This window comes from Quercus robur, chromosome 2, assembly GCF_932294415.1.
Source record: "Quercus robur chromosome 2, dhQueRobu3.1, whole genome shotgun sequence".
Lineage (NCBI taxonomy): Eukaryota > Viridiplantae > Streptophyta > Magnoliopsida > Fagales > Fagaceae > Quercus > Quercus robur.
In genome coordinates this window covers 77,710,200-77,729,971 of record NC_065535.1, presented here as the reverse complement: position 1 = coordinate 77,729,971, position 19,772 = coordinate 77,710,200, and the positions used below count along the sequence as shown (strand labels likewise).

Here is a 19,772-nt window from a genome sequence, read left to right as displayed (position 1 = left end):
AATTCAATTGAAGTGAACATATTGGACATATCTCTAAAAATATTCCTCATAATTCAATTGAAGTAAACATCTTTCAAATTCCATCAATGTCGGATGACTTTAAGTCCAGCTCTATATAGCGGACTTGCTGCATAGCTTGCAATTTAAGTTAGGACGCATTGCGAAGAATCTTTCCTAGTGCAATTTTTGTCTTACGTTTTATGACCACGATTTATTTCTTACAATTTATTAAATGTTTCATATGAGGTGCTTATATTTAGTGGAAAAAGTAAATGGTGTAATGATATTAGCCAAAAAAAAAAAAAATAGTGTAGTGAGTTACTATGAGTCATTTCTAACACTTTTATTAAAGGATTCATACTTTTTCTTTTTCTTTTTTCTTTTATAAATTCAATAGTTTATAATGGGAGATGGAGGATTTAAATCCTATATGTACACACTAGATGTGCTAAATGAGCTACAAGCCTCTTAGAGTTTCATATGATGTCCTTAGATTAATGGAAATGGAATAAGTAAAAATCTATCCATCCTATATAAAATATGAGAAAATTTAGGGACAACTTTTGTTTATGAAGTGATATTAAGAGTTGAGTTTATGGAGTGAAGGTGTGATCATAGGTTTTTGGTATGCTCTAGGTTGGGCTTAAATGTATGTTCCTGTAGTTGATAGAAGACAAGAAATTTATCTGGTAGAAGGAATGAAAGTTTGTATTCTTTTCTAATTTTAGAATATTAAGAGTTGAGTTTATGGAGTGAAGCTGTGATCATAGGTTTTTGGTATGCTCTAGGTTGGGCTTAAATGTATGTTCCTGTAGTTGATAGAAGACAAGAAATTTATCTGGTAGAAGGAATGAAAGTTTGTATTCTTTTCTAATTTTAGAAGCTATTCCAAGGTAGTGCCTTGTATCTTGGTTTTGGGACATGCTCTCTCTCTCTCACTCTCTCTCTCTCTCTCTTCCTTTAGCTCATAGTTTCTAGGAAATGCTTATTTTGGTGGAGTAATGTCTCTGCCATGGGGCTTGATTTCCGTTATTGTCTAATATTGTGTTCCAGGAAGGTAGCCGGCATTTGAGATTTGGAATTATTGCCTGCCACCATGAGGAGATATAAATTCAAGGGAAAAGTTAACGGAAGTCTTAAGGGTATTGGTTTAGGAAATATTTTAAAAAAATGTAACTATTTATGGTAAAAGAAAAAGATAATTAACATTTTTTTATAGCTTTTTATATTTTTCATAAAAGTGGGTATTAAAACTTTTCTAAAATGGCAAGACTTAGATATAGTACTTAGATACTGTTCCTTAGGTTCCCCTTGTAAGATTCTGCTATGTAGATTTTTCCTCATGAGATTGAAGTGTATTTTTTAGTTAAGTAACCACATGACTCAATCTTAAATGGGGAATTTAAGGAATAACATCTAAGATATTATACTTAAATTTTGTCATTTCTTAAAATGATCTATTAACAAATGCCTTATGTTTTGTAACTTATGATCCCTCCTAAGATTCTACCATTTCGATTTTTTTCTCATGGGATTGAAGTGTATTTTTTAGTAAAGTAGCCACATGGCTCAATCTTAAGTGGGTAACCTAAGGAACAACACCTAAAGTATTGTACCTAAGTTTTGTCATTTATTAAAATGATCTATTAACAAATGCCCTATGGTCCAACTCTATCCTAATTACACAAAAACTTTGATGAAAGACAGACTTGCATGAGATAGTAAGAATTTTCCCTTAATTATTTATTGAGGAAGGGACGAGAGAGAGGATTGTTTGTCTTGGGAGTAGATAGCAAGGGAGCTTTTATTACTTCTTGTTTTTACTTATTGAAATTTTTCTTTATTATTGTTTATGGAATAGCTTGAACTAGTGTCGAGCATCAAGCATATAAATCAATCTTTGTAACTTTCGCGATCGGTTATGGGAATTCTAGATGTGTGGCATTAGAAAAGCAGAAAAGACATAAATTTCATGTTGCAAAATACAAGTTACAAATCATAAAGAACAACACATACAACTTGCACAAGATTCTTAAGGTATTGTTATTGTCACACAACATTTTTTGCCATAGAAGTTCGTCAAACAATATGGTTCTCAACTGAAAAACAAGCACTTCCTTATTGAGTTTCACTCTCTCCATTCCTTATTGAGTTTCACTCTCTCCGATTATATAATTTTCTTGGTTCCTCAGCTACCACAGTGAAACTGAATGTAAGGGGTTCGTTATTGGTTTCTTGTGAGAGAGAAATTCTTGGGATAGCCATTTCATTGTCGGCCTAGACTTCGGTTTAGTGTGTAAGCAAGCAAATGAAATTGCAACAACAAGAAAAACATCCTTTGCAACCGAACGGTTTGGAGGTGGGAGACGTTGGTCTAATATTTCATTTAATATCACACTTTGAGATGATGATAACGATGTCATGAGCTCGCCTGGATGTCTTCCCATTAATATTTCTAATGCCACTACTCCAAAGCTATAAACATCACATTTTTCAATCACCACCATAGTATAGGTTAATTTTGCATACATGAGATGAAGAAAAAAAAATGAGAAGTATGAAAAGATGTAATATCTTTCGTGTACCTTTAATCTTAATGTTTTACTTTTATTTCTATATACTTATTTTATGAAGACATTGGACAACTTGCTAGTATATAAAATTTTTGTTGTGAAAGTGATATTTTCTATTATGCTTGCATGGTCCTATCAGATAACAAACAATAAAGTATGCTAATAGCATAAAATATAGAAAGCTCCACGCGTGGCAAACCTTTTAAAATAATAGTTGGGAGTATCACAAAAAGAATATTAATTTACCTGGAGCAAGATAACCATAAGTCCCAGCAACTAAAGTTTGATTGGAGGAATCAAGATCAAGAAATTTAGCCATGCCAAAATCAGAGACAAAACCCTCCAATTCAGAGTTCAATATTATATTGTTGTCGGTTATATCTCGATGAACAACTGCCGGAGCACATTCATGATGCATGTAACATAAGGCATGTGCTGTACTTTTGATGACATTTATCCTCGAATTCCATAGCCTCAACATCATTGCTTAGGACAGAAAATAAGCTTCCCCTTTCCATATACTCATATATTAAAAACATGCATTGATTATGCAAACAGTAGCCAAGAAGTTTAACAATATTTCGATGTCGGATTTCTGCTAACATTTTGACCTCATTTTTGAAACTCTTGTCAAATGTTGGGTTCTCAGCCTCCAAGCAATGAAGTTTCTTTATGGCAACTACATTACCACTAGGTAGCTATACTTTGTAAACACTACGATAACCGCCTGTCCCGATGCAGTAGCTAATGTCAAAGTCCTTTGTTGCTTCGATGATGTCTTCACATGCAATTTTTCCATCATAATTCCATATTGAATATAAGTCTCCATTCTTTGGTTCACTTGAATCCGATTTAGTTTTCTTATCCCCACGTCGAGAGAGGAAAATACACCCAAGAAGTAAAAACAAAAGGAAAAAGCTGAGGGGAACAACAATTTTTATTTGGTGGACAATTGATTTGTTATTGTTTGGGGAATTTGGAAAGCAAGGACGGAAACCTTGGATGTCGCCACATAAATCTTTGTTGCCAATAAATGTGTAAGGTGTACAATTTAAGTAGCCATTTGGGATTTGACCTTGCAATGAATTGTATGAAAGGTTTATTTCTTTTATGGAAATAGAAAAAATGGGAATGTTTCCAGTAAGATTATTGTAGCTAAGATCCAATAGCTCTAAAGATGGTGAATCTCCTAGTTCAAATGGAATATCTCCGCTGATATTGTTATGACTTCGGTCAATAGCATTTAAGAAATTAAGATAACTAATGTGAGAGGGAATGTTTCCACTTAAGTAGTTGTGGCTTAATGTCAAATGTCTCAAGCTCTGGCAATCAATAGTGGGGATGGAGCCACTGATTTGATTCCATTTGAGGGACAGAGTTTCCAAAGCATTTAAATGATTGATAGTTCGGGGAATGAAACCACTAAGGTTATTGTAGCTGAGATCTAAATATACTAACAAAATGCAATCACCTATTGTGAAAGGGATTTGACCAGCAATGTCATTAGAAGACAGATCCAAATGAGAAAGACCGGTTAGAAGGCTAACAGTTGAAGGGATTGGCCCGGTGAGTGTGTTATTACTCAAATCTAAACTATAAAGATTATTTAAATTTCCCAATTTTTTAGGAATGGACTCACTAATTAGGTTAGAAGAAATGTCAAGTGTCTCTAACTGAGTGAGGTTGGCAAGCGAAAGAGGAAACTCACCACTGAAAGCATTTCTACTTAGATTTAAATATCGAAGATTCTTTAAATTTCCCAATTCGTCGGGGATGGATCCACTGATTAGATTATTGTCAATGGAAAACACCTCTAATTGAGTGAGGTTTGTAAGTGAAAGAGGCAAATTATCTGTGAGATTATTCATGGATAGAGAAAGCATTCTGAGTTTAGAGAGAGTACCAATCTCTGGCGCGATGCTTCCTTGGAGTCCAGTATTATAAAGATAAAGAACTTCTAAATTTGGGAAGGATGAGAAGTTGAATTTTCGAAACTTATCTCCCAGATAGACCTCTTCCATGGAAATCCATACGACGCTTCTGTCAACATTGCAATCGATTCCAGGCCACTCGCAATGACTTAAGGAGGAACCGTTGGTGGTGTAGTTACTACTCCACCACCCACTCTCCAGCAGAGCCTTGGCTTCTAGTTCTAGCGCTGATGACTTAGCTGCAACAACCATAGTTGTGGAGTGCGTGAATATACAAAGAACCCATAATGCTAATACCAGAATGGAAATGGAGACAGAGGGAGCCATGTTAAAATAAAGTGTATGATTGATTGATGAGTGCAATGCCCATGGCAAATGGTTTGTTCTTATATATACGCATCACTCTAACACGCTTTATTAATTGAAATGCAAACTTTTCGAAGACTGAAAGTCGCTACTCTTCTTGACTTTGAATAAATACCAACGTGGTTTTCACGAAATCATTCTCTTTGAATCCTGGAGATCTAGCTCAGAAGTCTACTTGAGATCTACCCACATGATCTTTCCTCGAAAATTTCTTACACGTTCCCTTTGTAATCCTGGCCCACGGTTTATTTCTCGCACTTGTTCCGTGTGAGCTCAGTAGATAAGTGAAATCAGAAAATGGTGTAATTTCTTTGATTGATTGATATATGCGATACAAGGCCAAATGGTTGATTGTTATATGCATCATTCAAGACTCAAGAAAGAAAGCCTTAAAGTCCACTACCGAGCACAGCAGGAAAAGTCTCTCTGTCTCTAGAAAGAGAGCTTTCTCTCTTCTCTTAGGCAGTAGAAGTGTTCTGTCCCTTCTAACGAAGGAGAGTTTGTATCTCTAAGGTAACAAAGTTACCTTTAGAGCTAGTGGGGTTTTGTTTTTTTGGGGTTTAAGGGAAACACAGTCAGTTTGCATATTACCTATCACGGATATGGAGAACTTAGATGGAAAATGGAGTCAAATTATTCTATCCGAGAGGGAGAACACTGGCTTTGTACTTCAAAGGGACCAACAATCGGGTGAATTCATCCTAGCAGCACAGTTACTGACGCCCCGATTCCTTGATATGGAAGCCGAGGCAAGAACTTCCAAACTATTATGGAGGTCCACGAATGGTTCCAGGATACGCAATCATAAGGAGCATCGAGTATTATTTGCCTTGGATAATCTGGGTGATGTGGGAAAGTGTTATTATGAGCGTTCGAAGCCTAGACCCTGTGATAAGTTTCATGGTGTTCAACAGCAGTCAAGCTCATCCGTGAGGGCAGGGGAGGGAGGAGGTCCGGTAGTGGCGCAACCAGCAGAGAGGGTGACAGAAAGATGCGTTGATGGTGAGGCATTAAAGAGCATTGATGGCATTAAAGAGGGTGAAGCGCTGAACAATAATTGTGGGGACGTGGAAGGAACGTTACAACCAAATCAGGTAAACCAATTAATCTCGGATTTTAACAAGGCATTGAATGAGTTTGAAACCAAAAAGAAGTCTATCCATATTGGTAACCCTTCAACCCTTCCTTTTACGGAATTGATTGGTAATAAGTCAGAGGAGCATATTTGGGATCTGCCAGGTGGATTAGTGATGACTCATGAGTTTGGGTCGGTTAATATGGTCAATATTCCAGACAAGGAAAAAAGCGCAACAACAACAATGAAGGGTAATGGGCCTGATCAGTCCGACCAGCCTCCACACCGTGCCATTTGGAAACCACCTCCATGGCCGATCCTGAAGGTGACCTCTGATAATGTAATGTTCCGGGAACAAAAATCTGTGGATGTTGTTTTGGATATGGGAGGTGGATTAATGTTGTTTTGGAGATCGACTATTGATGTAATTGTGGAGGGTTCGAGCACAAATTATATCAATACAATGTTTCAAGAAGAAGATAGGGCAGAGATTGGAGTGATCATCCGAGAATGCCAAGGAAAAGGCTTGGCACACATGGTCGGAGTCATCCCTCTCCCCCTAACTGTAATAGAGCTTGAAACTTTTTATATCGCAGTCTTTGGAATCCTTTGGGTTACATAGTCGTGATGTTAAATGTTTTGCAAGTTTATTTCACTGTATTAGGATTTCACATGTTCATAGAGAAGGATTGTTGTATTCTCACATTAAGAGAAACAACAATGAGGTTGCTCATAGTCTGGCTAAAAATGCATTATGCATACCAGATTTTCAAATATGGATGGAAGATGTCCCATCTCATATTGGTTCGATTTTACAATTGGATGTAGTTAAATTTTATTAATAAAATTTATCAGTTTCTTTCTCAAAAAAAAAAAAGAAAGAAAGCCTTATAATAATTAAAGGGAAAATTATTAGTTTACTTTAATATTATTATTACCAGTGCAGTAATAATAATTGTACTTTCTCTCAAAAGTGATAAAAATTGGCCGCATTCTTTGAAAAAAAGAATGAAATACAGAATTGACTCATTAGTAAAATATCCGATATTTATTTTTGGAAAAAATATCTACTTTACATTCACTATTTCAGAAACGTACATATTCATAATTGATGTTGACCACATTTTAAAAATGTACTAATTTTTTTTCTTTTTGAGATAGTTAGAAATACTTACATTACTACAAATTTTGCTAGCCTGCTATCCCATAGCTTGAACCTATGCCCTCTCTTGAGATATTAACTCCAACAAATGGTGTCAAATAACTAGGATAACATTTTTGAAAAAGGTCATAACAAATAATACAACTTTTGTCACAACTCACTCATATGATAAGTTGTGAATAGTGAAGTTGTGAACCCACTACTTTTTTTCTACTACTCCTAATTTGTCACTTGGTGTGGGCGAGTTGTGCCCCTGTGGCACTAGCATTTTTTTTATTTTTTCAAACTTTGAATTAACAATAACGTGTATCTCCCGAAATATTATCCTTTTGAATCCTATTGAAGTGCAGAAATTAAACTTGAAGTGAACATCTTGGAAATTTCTCTAAAAATCTTCCTCATAATTCAATTGAATGAACATCTTTCAAATTCCATCGATGTCGGATGACTCTAAGTCCAGCTCTATATAGCGGACTTGCTGCGTAGCTTGCAATCTAAGTTTGGACACGTTGCGAAGAATCTTTCCTAGTGCAATTTTTGTCTTACGTTTTATGGCCACGATTTATTTCTTACATTTTATTAAAGGTTTTATACATTATTGGAAAAATTAATGGTGTAATGATATTAGAAATTAAAAAAAATAAATAAAAAAAAATAAAAAATAAAAAGGTGTTGACTTACTATGAGTCATTTCTAACACTTTTATTAAAGGATTCATATAAATATAATATGATGAATTTTTTTTTTTTTTTTTTTTTGCTTTTATAAATTCAATAGTTATAATAGGAAAGTGGGAATTTGAACCCTATACGTCTTTGTTAGACAAACTAAATGTGCTAATTGACTTACAAGACTCTTAGAGTTTCATATGATGTCCTTATATTAATGGAAATTGCATCAATAAATCTATCTACCCTACATAAATTATGCGAAAATTTTAGGAATACAACTTTTGTTGCATTACTTTCGCCACAAATTTGATGTAGTTGACTGTGAATAGTGGAGAATAAGTAGAGGGACTATGTATAAATTATTGTCTACCCTTTAAAATCAACCACTTTAGAGTTTTGACAAAAGTTGTGGTCGTAGAAAAATTGATATACAATAAATAAACAATCACTCCCCTTAAACTCTATTAGCTAATATGATTAGAGAAGAGATTAAATTTAATAATGATTTGATGCAAATGCAACTATTTACACCATCCTATACCAATGTGACACATCATATTTTTATAAATAGAGAAATAGGAGTTACTACAAAGAATCATACCTAGACCTCATTCTCATTGTTACCATATTCAACTAATATAATTAGAAAAGTAAATTTATCACAAAAAATAAAAAAAATAAAAAAATCCCACCACCAATGTGAGATGTCGTCATAGACACCACTGGATCTGAGGGAAGTCATTGGTTTTACTGAAGACACCACCAAAGATGCCATTGTTGATTGAGAATTCAAAGTCCACTTATTCTCATTGTTATCATATTCAACTAATATAATTAGAAAATTAAATTTATCATAAAAAAATTAAAAATCCCACCACCAATGTGAGATGTCGTCGTAGACACCTTTGGATCTGAGGGAAGTCATTGGTTTTACTGAAGACACCACCAAAGATGCCATTGTTGATTGAGAATTCAAAGTCCATTGAGAAATTTCTCTCTCTCCCTCTCTCTCTCTCTCAAACACACACACACGTACACACATACACATTGTCCATCCAACTCCCTACCCCAACTACTGTGACAACCATAGAAAACAAGCTCAACTCAATTTTGGCACAAGTTGGTTCAATTAAGTTAGAGTTTGAATCAATCAAGTTTGGCCAAGATCAAGTTCGGTCAAAAACAAATTGTCTTAAATGAGTTGTGTTAGGGTTTTAGACACTAGTTGTCTCAGATTTAATCAACTTTTAAACAAATAATTAATTAGATTAATTATGCAATAGATCTGATTTAAACAAATATCAAACATTCACAAATCACATGTATACCAAGAATGATGACCCAAGAAAACTTTTAAGATTGTGGTTTCAAAGTAAAAAACCTAAAGAGGATTTAACCTAAACAATCCTCAAAGCAACATTTCACTAATAGAATTGAAGTTTATACAATAAACTTAACCCTAAATCTACAAATACCTCATGACCACACGTAACTCCAAATCCATGAACTCTTCTATTGTGAAACTATTGCACACAAACTCCCTTTGTTTGTGACTCTGAGATCTCCATTCAAAGATTTGGACAAACTCTCTAGTTTGTGACTTTGAGATCTTCACTCAAAGATTTAGATCAGCAACTATAGTTGATTAAATGTAATAACTTTGCTTTATAACTGGTTCTATTGTTTGCACAAGGTCTCCCAACTATAGTTCCAAAAGGGTATGGAAAATCTCCAAATCTATGTACATAACACTCCCCTCTTGAATGTGTAAAAACGTGCTTTAAGGTTTGTATTTATATATACTTAATATCCATCAAAACCCTAGATCAAACGACTAAGAGAAAATGCTAGATTTGAAATCCGCACGAATCTCAATCGGTCAAGATAAGTGAAACTTATTTACACATGCTTTTTCTGATTTCCTAACTTATCTACACATGATGATAAAAAGAAGATGATGACCAAAGTTTCGAAGAAACTAGGGGGAAAAAAGTGAGACCAAAGACAAAATCACGGGTTTGATGTAACACTACATAATGTAATTTTAATAATGGTAAGATTTGAAATCCGCACGAATCTCAATCGGTCAAGATAAGTGAAACTTATTTACACATGCTTTTTCTGATTTCCTAACTTATCTACACATGATGATAAAAAGAAGATGATGACCAAAGTTTCGAAGAAACTAGGGGGAAAAAAGTGAGACCAAAGACAAAATCACGGGTTTGACGTAACACTACATAATGTAATTTTAATAATGGTAAATGCCTGTGTTATGTTTTGAGATCTCATCTTTTTTAATTTTACTTTGAAAAAGTTGATGTGACACATTATTATTGGAGGTGTGAACTGGGTATTTATATCAAATCCTTATTGAATTTAATCTCCTTTCTGCTTATTGTTGGGATATACATCAGCCAGCATGAGTAAATCTAGGCATATTGAAAACACATTAAGGCAGAAAGAAGATATACATGGTGATAACTGATATAAAAGTTAGGTACATACAATAGTAGAAATACTGTGCCTACAATTCCATAACTAGCTTGAGGACTTCAGCAAAATCAACATTTCTACTAGTGTCTGGAGGCCCAAGTGGTCCACATATTTTCTTGCTCAGGTTGTCGACCTCTTTCTGCAGCCTCTTTATATGATTGCAAATCTCTTCCAGAACCTGGACAATGATAACAAAGTTTGCAAGACAAACCAAGTTAAGCAATAACAACACTTAACCAAAAAGAAAAAAATGGGGCTGAGCAATACCAATATAACATATCTTATTATGTATGCTTATACACAATGTGAGTTTTCCTACCTTTGTTGTCCTGCTCCTGTCCACCTCAGTGGATAACAGTGCTTGAAGTTCTAGAATGAGATCTTTAACCTCATCTTCTGTTGCAATTGTAGAATCTAATCTTCTGCTAGACATTGTTAGATCTTAAAGGTGAGCTTGTGTTGTGTGTGTGAGAAGGTGAGTTGGGATCGATGAAAAGGAAGGAGGCTATATAGACTCTATATTATGGAGCAAGAGTGCAAGACTGTTGCTAAGAATGGGAAAAGGAATGGAGTGAGTATTCTGCTTGGGAAACATATCAATAAAAGATATTCTTGGTTGGTGCTTTGGAATCCATTTGTCCTATATCTGCTAGACCAAATGGCCCCCTCAATTATGTGGGCCTTTTATTTTCTTATGTTTCTTAAGCTGTTAATTGCATCCTCGTATTCGTTTTACTACGTTGTTAGAGTTTGGAGTCAGTGACAATATGCGTTGGTTTTTCTGTCATAACGGCATGTGAAGAACACGGTAATCTATCTAAATTAAATTGGCAAGTACGAACATATACTCATAAATTATAATGCAGATCTTTTGGAAAATATTCCATTGTGATAATAAAAGGTGGAATATTTGGTTAGCAATAGAAAAAGGTGGAATATTTCGTTAAAACCAAACGATTTTTCTGGACCAAAGCTTCTCAATAGAACCAGTTCTTTCATCAATTGATAAGAATTTCCTTTTGCATGTCACTATACAGAGTTGCCATCAAGAACCAGTAATATCATTGTGTTCAGGAATCAAACATCCTCTCGCATCATGTCAGATTTTGTTTGGCTTATACATAATTTTATACTATCATTTCCTGGTTTAAAAACCAATTCACCCTTGGAGTGAACTCAAATATCCTCTCTCAATTCTTTCAAAATTATAAGGTGAGAAAATGAAGCCATTAAAAATTTAAACCGCATAAATTTACCATCTCAGATGCTTCAAGAAAGGGATATTAAAAAAATCAACCTTTATCTATATAAAATTAGAGAAGCATGAGCTATTTTCTTTGGAACCTGTAATCTGTTGGGGAAACATATCGACAGAGATATTCTTTGGCCATCTATCTGGGTAAGTTGTTCGGCCTTGGGAGACTCGGGTTTGTTGTAGTCAGCATGGTCCCATCAATACACCCTTATACATGATGAATCGTCAAAAACTTAAAAAATATGATGGCATGTGAAAGAACATATTAATCAAAAATTTAAATTGGCAAGTACTGACATTTTATTAAACAAATCAACACAAGTGTTTATTAATGCACCCCTCATCTCATCACGACATTTCATTTGGCTTATTCTATATACTTTATAAAATCTTCCTCTAAAATTGAGTTTGACTGCTCTTCCACTAAAAACTGGTCTGCTGCTAGAGATGACCGGACCAAAACTACAAACTCTAGTAGCATTTGCAGAAAAGGAAGCTAATGATATTTTTCCCCAAATGAGCTAGCTAATTTTAATTGATTTGGTCGTGTCTCAGTTACTTTGGCAATTGTGATATAAAATGTGTTACTTGAGCAAAGATAGTTTCAATTCCATTAAACCAACATCAAAATACATCTAAAGAAAATTTAAAACATAAGGCAGCTACAGACACTTAAGCCTAAATTCACACCAATGAGTCCATTGGCAGAACACTACACCAACACTGCCCACAACCTAATACTCATCACCTTCATCATCTTCTCCTTCAGCAGACTCAGCCCCAACTTCCTCATAATCCTTCTCCAATGCAGCCAAATCCTCTCTAGCCTCTGAAAACTCTCCTTCCTCCATACCCTCACCAACATACCAATGCACAAAGGCCCTCTTCGCGTACATCAAATCAAACTTATGATCAATCCTTGAGAACACCTCAGCCACACTGGTCGAGTTGGAGATCATACAAACAGCCCTTTGAACCTTAGCCAAGTCACCACCGGGAACCACAGTTGGAGGCTGGTAATTGATACCGCACTTGAACCCAGTTGGGCACCAATCAACAAACTGAATAGTCCTCTTGGTCTTGATGGTGGCCACAGCTGCATTCACATCCTTGGGGACAACATCACCTCTGTACATCAAACAACAAGCCATGTATTTTCCATGTCGAGGGTCACATTTAGCCATCATGGACGAGGGCTCAAATGCACTGTTGGTGATTTCAGACACAGAGAGCTGCTCGTGGTAAGCCTTCTCAGCTGAGATAACTGGTGCATATGATGAAAGCATGAAGTGAATCCTTGGATATGGGACCAAATTGGTCTGAAACTCCGTCACATCCACATTCAATGCACCATCAAAACGCAAAGATGCAGTCAATGAAGAAATCACCTGCATTGCATACAACCACAATTTATCATCAGCGATGTATAACTTGGAGACCATTTGGCCCGCGAATTCAATTCTCAGCTCATAGGATGCTTTTTCAAAATTTCTATTTTTTAAAAGAAAAATGTTTTCATACTGCAAAATTTCCCAATAATAACACTGTTCACAAATTATGTTGGTAACGATCACACTAATTTGAAATTTTTTACATTTCCAAAGATGCTTTCTCATACCAAATGCTAAACTACGTTCATCAAAATCAGGCCTTTTACCCCCAGAATGCACGTTTCAACCCAAAGGGACACTTAGTACTAATGCGAACAAATGTAACATATAGCCAATGATGCAAGATAATTTTTTTCTATACCTGTGAAATAAGCCTAAACAAATTTCACAAATTTTATCCAACAATAAACTATACTGGTGAAAACTACACTATTTTTTCAAAACGCACATGTTCATTGATGTATTTTCATACCAAATGCTAAACTACATTCATAAAAATCACTCCTTTAACGACAATCTACTAATTTTTTTAAATTATACCTGAGAAATAAGCCTATTGAGATTGGTGTAAGTGGGTCTCTCAATGTCCAATGATCTGCGGCAAATATCATAAATGGCTTCATTGTCAAGTAGCACCGAGACATCAGTGTGCTCCAGGAGCGAGTGAGTGGACAGAACACTGTTATAAGGTTCCACAACAGAGGTTGAAACTTGAGGGGACGGGTAGACAGTGAAACCCAGCTTTGATTTCTTTCCATAGTCCACAGACAGCCTCTCAAGAAGCAGAGACCCCAACCCAGAACCTGTTCCTCCACCAACAGCGTGGAAAACCAAAAACCCCTGAAGCCCAGTGCAGTTATCAGCTAGCTTCCTGATCCTATCAAGGCACAGATCCACAATCTCTTTCCCAACTGCCAAAACAAAAAACCCCCCAATATACCTCAATTTCTTCATAAAAAAACATACATTTACTATATATTTTCGGATTTTTTTGCTTACTTGTGTAATGGCCTCTAGCAAAGTTGTTAGCAGCGTCTTCTTTGCCGCTGATGAGTTGTTCGGGGTGGAAAAGCTGGCGGTATGTCCCGGTCCTGACCTCATCGATGACAGTGGGCTCCAGATCTAAGAACACGGCACGAGGGACGTGTTTCCCGGCGCCGGTCTCACTGAAAAAGGTGTTGAAGGCATCGTCTCCGCCTCCTACTGTTTTGTCACCAGGCATTTGTCCATCAGGCTTAAAAATTAGAGAAAGAACAACAATGAAAATTAGTACTACCCCAATAGAAAACAACAAAGGCCTAATTTTTTTTTTTTTTTTTGTTGTTGTTGAAGCAAAAGGGTTACCTGAATGCCATGTTCAAGGCAGTAGAGTTCCCAGCAGGCATTACCCACTTGGATACCGGCCTGACCGATGTGGATTGAGATGCACTCTCTCATTTTTGGTTGATTTTGATTGCTAGTAAAACTAAGGTACAAGGTTTGCCAAAGACGTATACAAAGACGTCTGGGGCTTTTTTTAAAAAAACTTTGGGTGAGAAAATGAGATCTAGAGGATTTGAATGGAGCCTTGTAAAGTAACTAGTGGTACATATATAAAGAGGTTTTGCAAAGAGTGTCCGTTTGAAACGTCTATTTCTCGATTGGCTAGATTTTCAAATTTTGAAAATGCTATTTTGGGGGGAATTGGGATACAGCTGGTTCTGACCGTTTTTTCCGGCTTTGAAACTTTTCGAATTTTGAATTTTGAAAGGTAGGTAAACTTGTTTTCGTGGGCTGGGTTACCAAGTAGTGTGCTTAATGTTTTTCAGATGGGTCGTTGACATAGGGTCAGATTCACTGCATTGTTAATGGGCCTGACTATCCCTTGAATTTGTGTGGTTTGAAGAATTAAATCCAACATCTTGTGAATGGCATGAAATTTAATATAAACTGGGCCTAGTATGGACTTTTTCTTTAGGAACGTTCAGCAGTACCACATGTCATGGAAATAAAATTGACAAATGTATTTCAAATGGGCTAGGGCTTAGTTGGGAGAGATCACTATTCCAATAGTTCTTTAGTATCTTTGGGTACAAATCTCCATGGCCTAGAAAACCAATATATTTTTTATTTTTATGTTTTTATTTGATTCTTTTATAATCGAAAAATCATCAACTATTAATTTAGTTCCTCAACTTTTAAAGTCAATTTAATTTTATTCTTAAATTTCACATTTATTAAAAATTTATTGGGATTATTTGACGTAAGAAAAATGAGATTTTAGAGATTTAATGCATGTTGCAAGTGCCAAATCAAACAATTCGATCAAAATTTCAATGTAGGAGACACCCAATGATGTAATTGAGTTGATTTTAAAATGTGAATGGCTATGTTGACAAAAATAATAATCAAGGAACCAAATTAAACTTTGTCCAATAGTTGTTAAAACCAAATGAATAATAAATAAACTTATGGAAAATATATATTAATGATGAACCAAAGCTGTCTAGCCACATGAGTATTAAAAAGGATTAATCAAATTGAAAATGGGAAAAAAAAAATATGATGTTATATAAATTCAATAAATTTTTCTTCTTTTGGGACTCAAAGTGGAGAAAAAAATTGGAAAACTATCATTCAAAGAATCAAAGTGATTATATTTGATAACAAGAGGAACAAGTATTATGAAACCAGAAAATAAAATAAAAAAATAAACAAAACTATTAGAAATTGGAAATGGAAAAAAGAATCAAGTATGAATTTTTATAATTTTTATAATTTTCTTTTGTTGGGACTCAAGGTGGAGAAAAGGAAATGGAAAACTATCATTCAAAGTATATATTTGACAACAAGAGGAAAAAGAAGAAAACGGGAAAAAAAAAAAAAAAAAAAGGAAAGAAAAGTGAAACTAGTAGAGACTAGAAAGTTAGAATAAGCAATGCGTACAACATTGACAACATATGGCTTTGGCGCCCCATTGTGATCTTCAAGTCATTATGATGAACTAACTTATCATAATTATTTCTCTAGAGAAACAGTTGCAATCAGAAGATTGCTGATGAAAACTTTGAAGTTGTTTGACTAAAATGAGAGACAAACAGGCTAACTACCAGTTAGCAGAGCTGACTAACCCAAACCTCTTATTTGAAATATAATGGGCCTATAATTTGGGCCTGTACAAATAAATGGGCAATCAAAAAGTGGGCAGGCATGGCAAATCTTAAAAAGTCAATTTATTTTATTATTTAATTTATTTTTGTTAATATTTATAGGTCTCACAACATTTTTTAGTATTATTTATAGGTCTCATTGTACTATTTTAACTAACTTTTACCTTTGTCTACCGTACTTTTAGCAAAAAGTTTTTAGTTTCAACTAAATAAGCTATTCTCAAATAGACACTAAGGGTGGGTTTGGCAAATATTATTTTTGCTAACTTATTTTACTATTCAGCTTATTTTTGCTATTATTCAAAGGTCTCACTGCACTTTTTGATATTATTCATCGGTCTCATTATACTATTTCAGCTAATTTTTACCAGTGCTTTCAGCAAAAAAAATTTAGTTTTAACAAAATAAGTGGATCTCAAACAAACTCTAAGTCAAATATAGCCATTGGCCTGATCATTATTTTGTATAACCCATGTTTTAATTATTCATGACTGAGAAAAGTGATGATGCTATATTCCTAGGAATGAAACTCAAATCAAAATAAACTGTTTTGAAAAAGTAGGATTTACAGTAAATCACAGCTAATCTTAGAACAATTTCAAGTATGAATAAATAAATAAAACTAGAAGAAATTGGAAATGGAAAAAAGAATCAAGTATGAAGTTATATAATTTTAATAATTTTCTTTTGTTGGGACTCGATGTGGAGAAAAAGAAATGGAAAACTATCATTTAAAGTATATATATTTGACAACAAGAGGAAAAAGTAGTATGAAAACAGGGAAAAAAAAAAAAGGTGAAACTAGTAGAGACTAGAAAGTTAGAGCAAGCAATGTGTACAACATATGGCTTTGAATTATTTTTTTCCCCCCTATTCAGCCTGAATGTTTGAGCCCCATTGGGGAGTGTTCGAAGTTAATTATCACGTTCGATCGAGGTCATTGGCAGTCCTTTAAAGATCTCTGTTATGGCAGTTGTTAATGGCGGAAGAAAGACGGACAGAGACGACGGCGAAGCTTGTAACTGGCGCTTGGTGCTTATGGAATTAATAATCGTAACGAGGTGCGTGCTGGAGGCGTGAAGGAGGGGACTGTATTGATGAAGAGGGCAGTGCAGTATTTGGCAGAATACAACGCAGCATTGGACTTGAATCAGCAAGCGTCGATTCCAGAATTACAGGCAGTATCGTGTACCCCTCCAACTGCACGTACCTTAAATATAAACGTTGATGGTGCAGTTTTTTCGAAACAGGGAGCAGTGGGGCTTGGAGTTTTAGTTCGGGATAGATATAGGAGTCCAAGAATTTATTTTGGAGGGAGACTTATTCATTATCTATCGGGCTCTATCTGGTCTTTATGCACCTCCGTCATTAGTGTACTTTGTAATACAGGGCTTACAGTCCTTTAGTGGAGAGTTTCGCTAGGTCTCGTACTCACACGTGGGTCATCAAGGAAATAGGCCGGCTCGCCTTTTAACTAAATATATTAAGGGTATTGTTGATTTCTCTACTAGATTGAAGAGAACCTTTATTTCTTATAACAAACTCTTCTTCATTATGTACTCTCTATTGCTAGCAGCTAATAAAAGTAGTAGTCTTTTCATCCAAAAATAAAAAAATGCTGATGAAAAATTTGAAGTTGTTTGACTAAAATAAGAGACAAACAGGCTAACTACCAGTTAGCAGAGCTGACTAACCCAAATCTCTTATTTGAAATACAATGGGCCTCAAATTTGGGCCTGTACAAAAGCTGGGCAGGCTTGAAAAATATTGAAATTTGTTTATATATATTATGGGTATCATTGAGGTGTACTGTACTGGCTACTAAGTCAAATATAGCCATTGGCCTGATCATTATTTGCATAATCCATGTTTTAATTATTCATGATTGAGGAAAGTGATGATGCTATATTCCTAGTAATGAAACTCAAAGCAAAATAAACTGTTTTCAAAAGTAGGATTTACAGTAAATCACACCTAATCTTGGAACAATTTCAAGTAATAAAAAAATTTTAAAAAAAAAAGTAGCCCAAAAGTAGCAAAATTAGTGGTCTGTGCCAAAAAAAATTGAGAAAGCAAAGGGAGTTTCTTTGAACACACCCATAATTGAGTCACTTGTCAAACTCATGACCACTCATGAAAGTTTCCAAGAGGTACCCACATGTCTAAAGCTAATCTATTTTTGCTCGCTATTGGTCGTTTATGCTAAAAATAATTAGCGAAGATTTTTCTTTTGTAAAAAGAAAAAGAAGCTTGTAAAGTTGGAATGACAAAAGGATATATGAGATTTGTATAATTAAGAGTATGACAGGTTGATGAGGACCCTCAAAGTGTTGTTCGGCCTGTGGTTAAGGGGAATTTGGTTATGTAGGAGATGGCCCAGTACTACTCCCATGTATTCATGTTTTTTTTTTTTTTTTTGGAAAAAGTTTAATTAGATTATGATCTAATGATAAATTATTAATATTAATAAAAAAATGATAAATTATTACTACTACTACCAGATCTGATATCATGATAAATTACTAATTATCTCAAAATTTTAAATTATTAAAATAAAATTTTAATCATTAAATCATTATTATAACATTTATACAACCTTACTGATGAACATACAACTACAAAAAGTCATTTTTAGCTATTAAAAAAAAAAAAAAAAAAAACTACAAGAAGTCATGGAAACTGCAGTGATTTCGTAGACTAATTTTGTGATTCGACCTCTTAAATTTTTTGCACTTGAGTCTCTATTAATTTAGGAAAAATCTTAAATATTTCTACTAATTATGATATGTTTTTAATCTATGGTATATATTAATATATTATATATTATAATTGCTTTTTATCGTGGAATCAAATTACAACAGCAAATATCTTAATACCATTTGTTTAAAAAAAGAAGAAGTAGAAGAGGATAATGGAACCCTCATTCAAGCAATTATCAAGGTGAAGATTTAAAATGCAACCCTAAGTTCAAAGAAGTGATCAATTTATGTGGGACATTTACACCTATCCCAACCATACCAAATCATTTCATGTGAAACTCCTGAGATATTAAGGCGAATATCAGCTTAGGGATCTCCATAATCAAGCTGTATCATGCAAATGATCACGGATTAGGTGGAATACTTGGCATAATCAATATAGTAATCTCACATAAAGTTACTCTTAAATTATGAGCAGCCAGAGCAATCAAGCTTGGTATTCATGGCTTAGCCACATGAATTAGACCTTTGACTCCATATTGTGGTCCATCACTCCCTTTCTCATACACCCATCCTACTCCTAGTCCTAGCTTAGGCCCTAGTATCATTTTTTTGCTATTGTTTTTTCTTCCTTACCATCTCTTTGGTCATTCTTAATTGCATATGAGTTATGATCAGCAACAACCATTTCTAGAGGTATAATGAAATGAAATCCATCTCAAACCAAAAAAGATTACCAACCAATTTATTTTGGTTCAAATAAATTAGGGTAAATTACACCCCTAAAGTTTGGGAGTATTTAGATTTTACACCTCCAAATTCTAAAACTTTAGGGTATAAAATTCAAATACTCCTAAATTTTAGGAAGTAAATCCAAATACCTCTAAAATTTATGAAGCAAAATCCAAATTCTAAAATGTTAAAGTGTAAAATTGAAACACCCCCAAACTTCAGGAGGAAAAATCCAAATTCTAAAAGTTTAAGATGTAAAATCTTAACACCCC

General features: G+C 34.6%; 2 protein-coding genes and 1 pseudogene across 2 annotated transcripts; all 3 read right to left on the bottom strand.

Annotated features, from left to right (window-relative positions):
* Positions 1 to 2,070: 2,070 nt before the first annotated feature.
* Positions 2,071 to 4,852, bottom strand: LOC126715136 (MDIS1-interacting receptor like kinase 2-like; annotated as a pseudogene).
* Positions 4,853 to 10,134: 5,282 nt separating this feature from the next.
* Positions 10,135 to 11,612, bottom strand: LOC126715131 (transcription factor ILI5-like). Its single transcript, XM_050415574.1, has 2 exons — positions 10,594 to 11,612; positions 10,135 to 10,452 (listed from the first exon to the last, which is right to left on the bottom strand). The coding sequence occupies exons 1-2, from the start codon at positions 10,705 to 10,707 to the stop codon at positions 10,306 to 10,308; spliced, it is 261 nt and encodes an 86-aa protein (XP_050271531.1). The 5' UTR covers positions 10,708 to 11,612; the 3' UTR covers positions 10,135 to 10,305.
* Positions 11,613 to 12,117: 505 nt separating this feature from the next.
* LOC126715130 (tubulin alpha chain-like) lies at positions 12,118 to 14,494 on the bottom strand. The gene is made up of 4 exons (XM_050415573.1): positions 14,265 to 14,494; positions 13,920 to 14,154; positions 13,461 to 13,831; positions 12,118 to 12,917 (listed from the first exon to the last, which is right to left on the bottom strand). Exons 1-4 carry the CDS (start codon positions 14,355 to 14,357, stop codon positions 12,264 to 12,266), a joined length of 1,353 nt encoding a protein of 450 aa, XP_050271530.1. The 5' UTR covers positions 14,358 to 14,494; the 3' UTR covers positions 12,118 to 12,263.
* Between the last annotated feature and the right edge of the window lie 5,278 nt (positions 14,495 to 19,772).

Coding starts and splice junctions, on each gene's coding strand:
- LOC126715130 (XM_050415573.1), bottom strand. CDS start 14,357: ATGAGAGAGTGCATCTCAATCCACATCGGTCAGGCCGGTATCCAAGTG. Junction 14,155..14,264: donor GCCTTGAACATGGCATTCAG/GTAACCCTTTTG, acceptor CTAATTTTTAAG/CCTGATGGACAAATGCCTGG. Junction 13,832..13,919: donor TGCTAGAGGCCATTACACAA/GTAAGCAAAAAA, acceptor TTGTTTTGGCAG/TTGGGAAAGAGATTGTGGAT.
- LOC126715131 (XM_050415574.1), bottom strand. CDS start 10,707: ATGTCTAGCAGAAGATTAGATTCTACAATTGCAACAGAAGATGAGGTT. Junction 10,453..10,593: donor ACAGGAGCAGGACAACAAAG/GTAGGAAAACTC, acceptor ATCATTGTCCAG/GTTCTGGAAGAGATTTGCAA.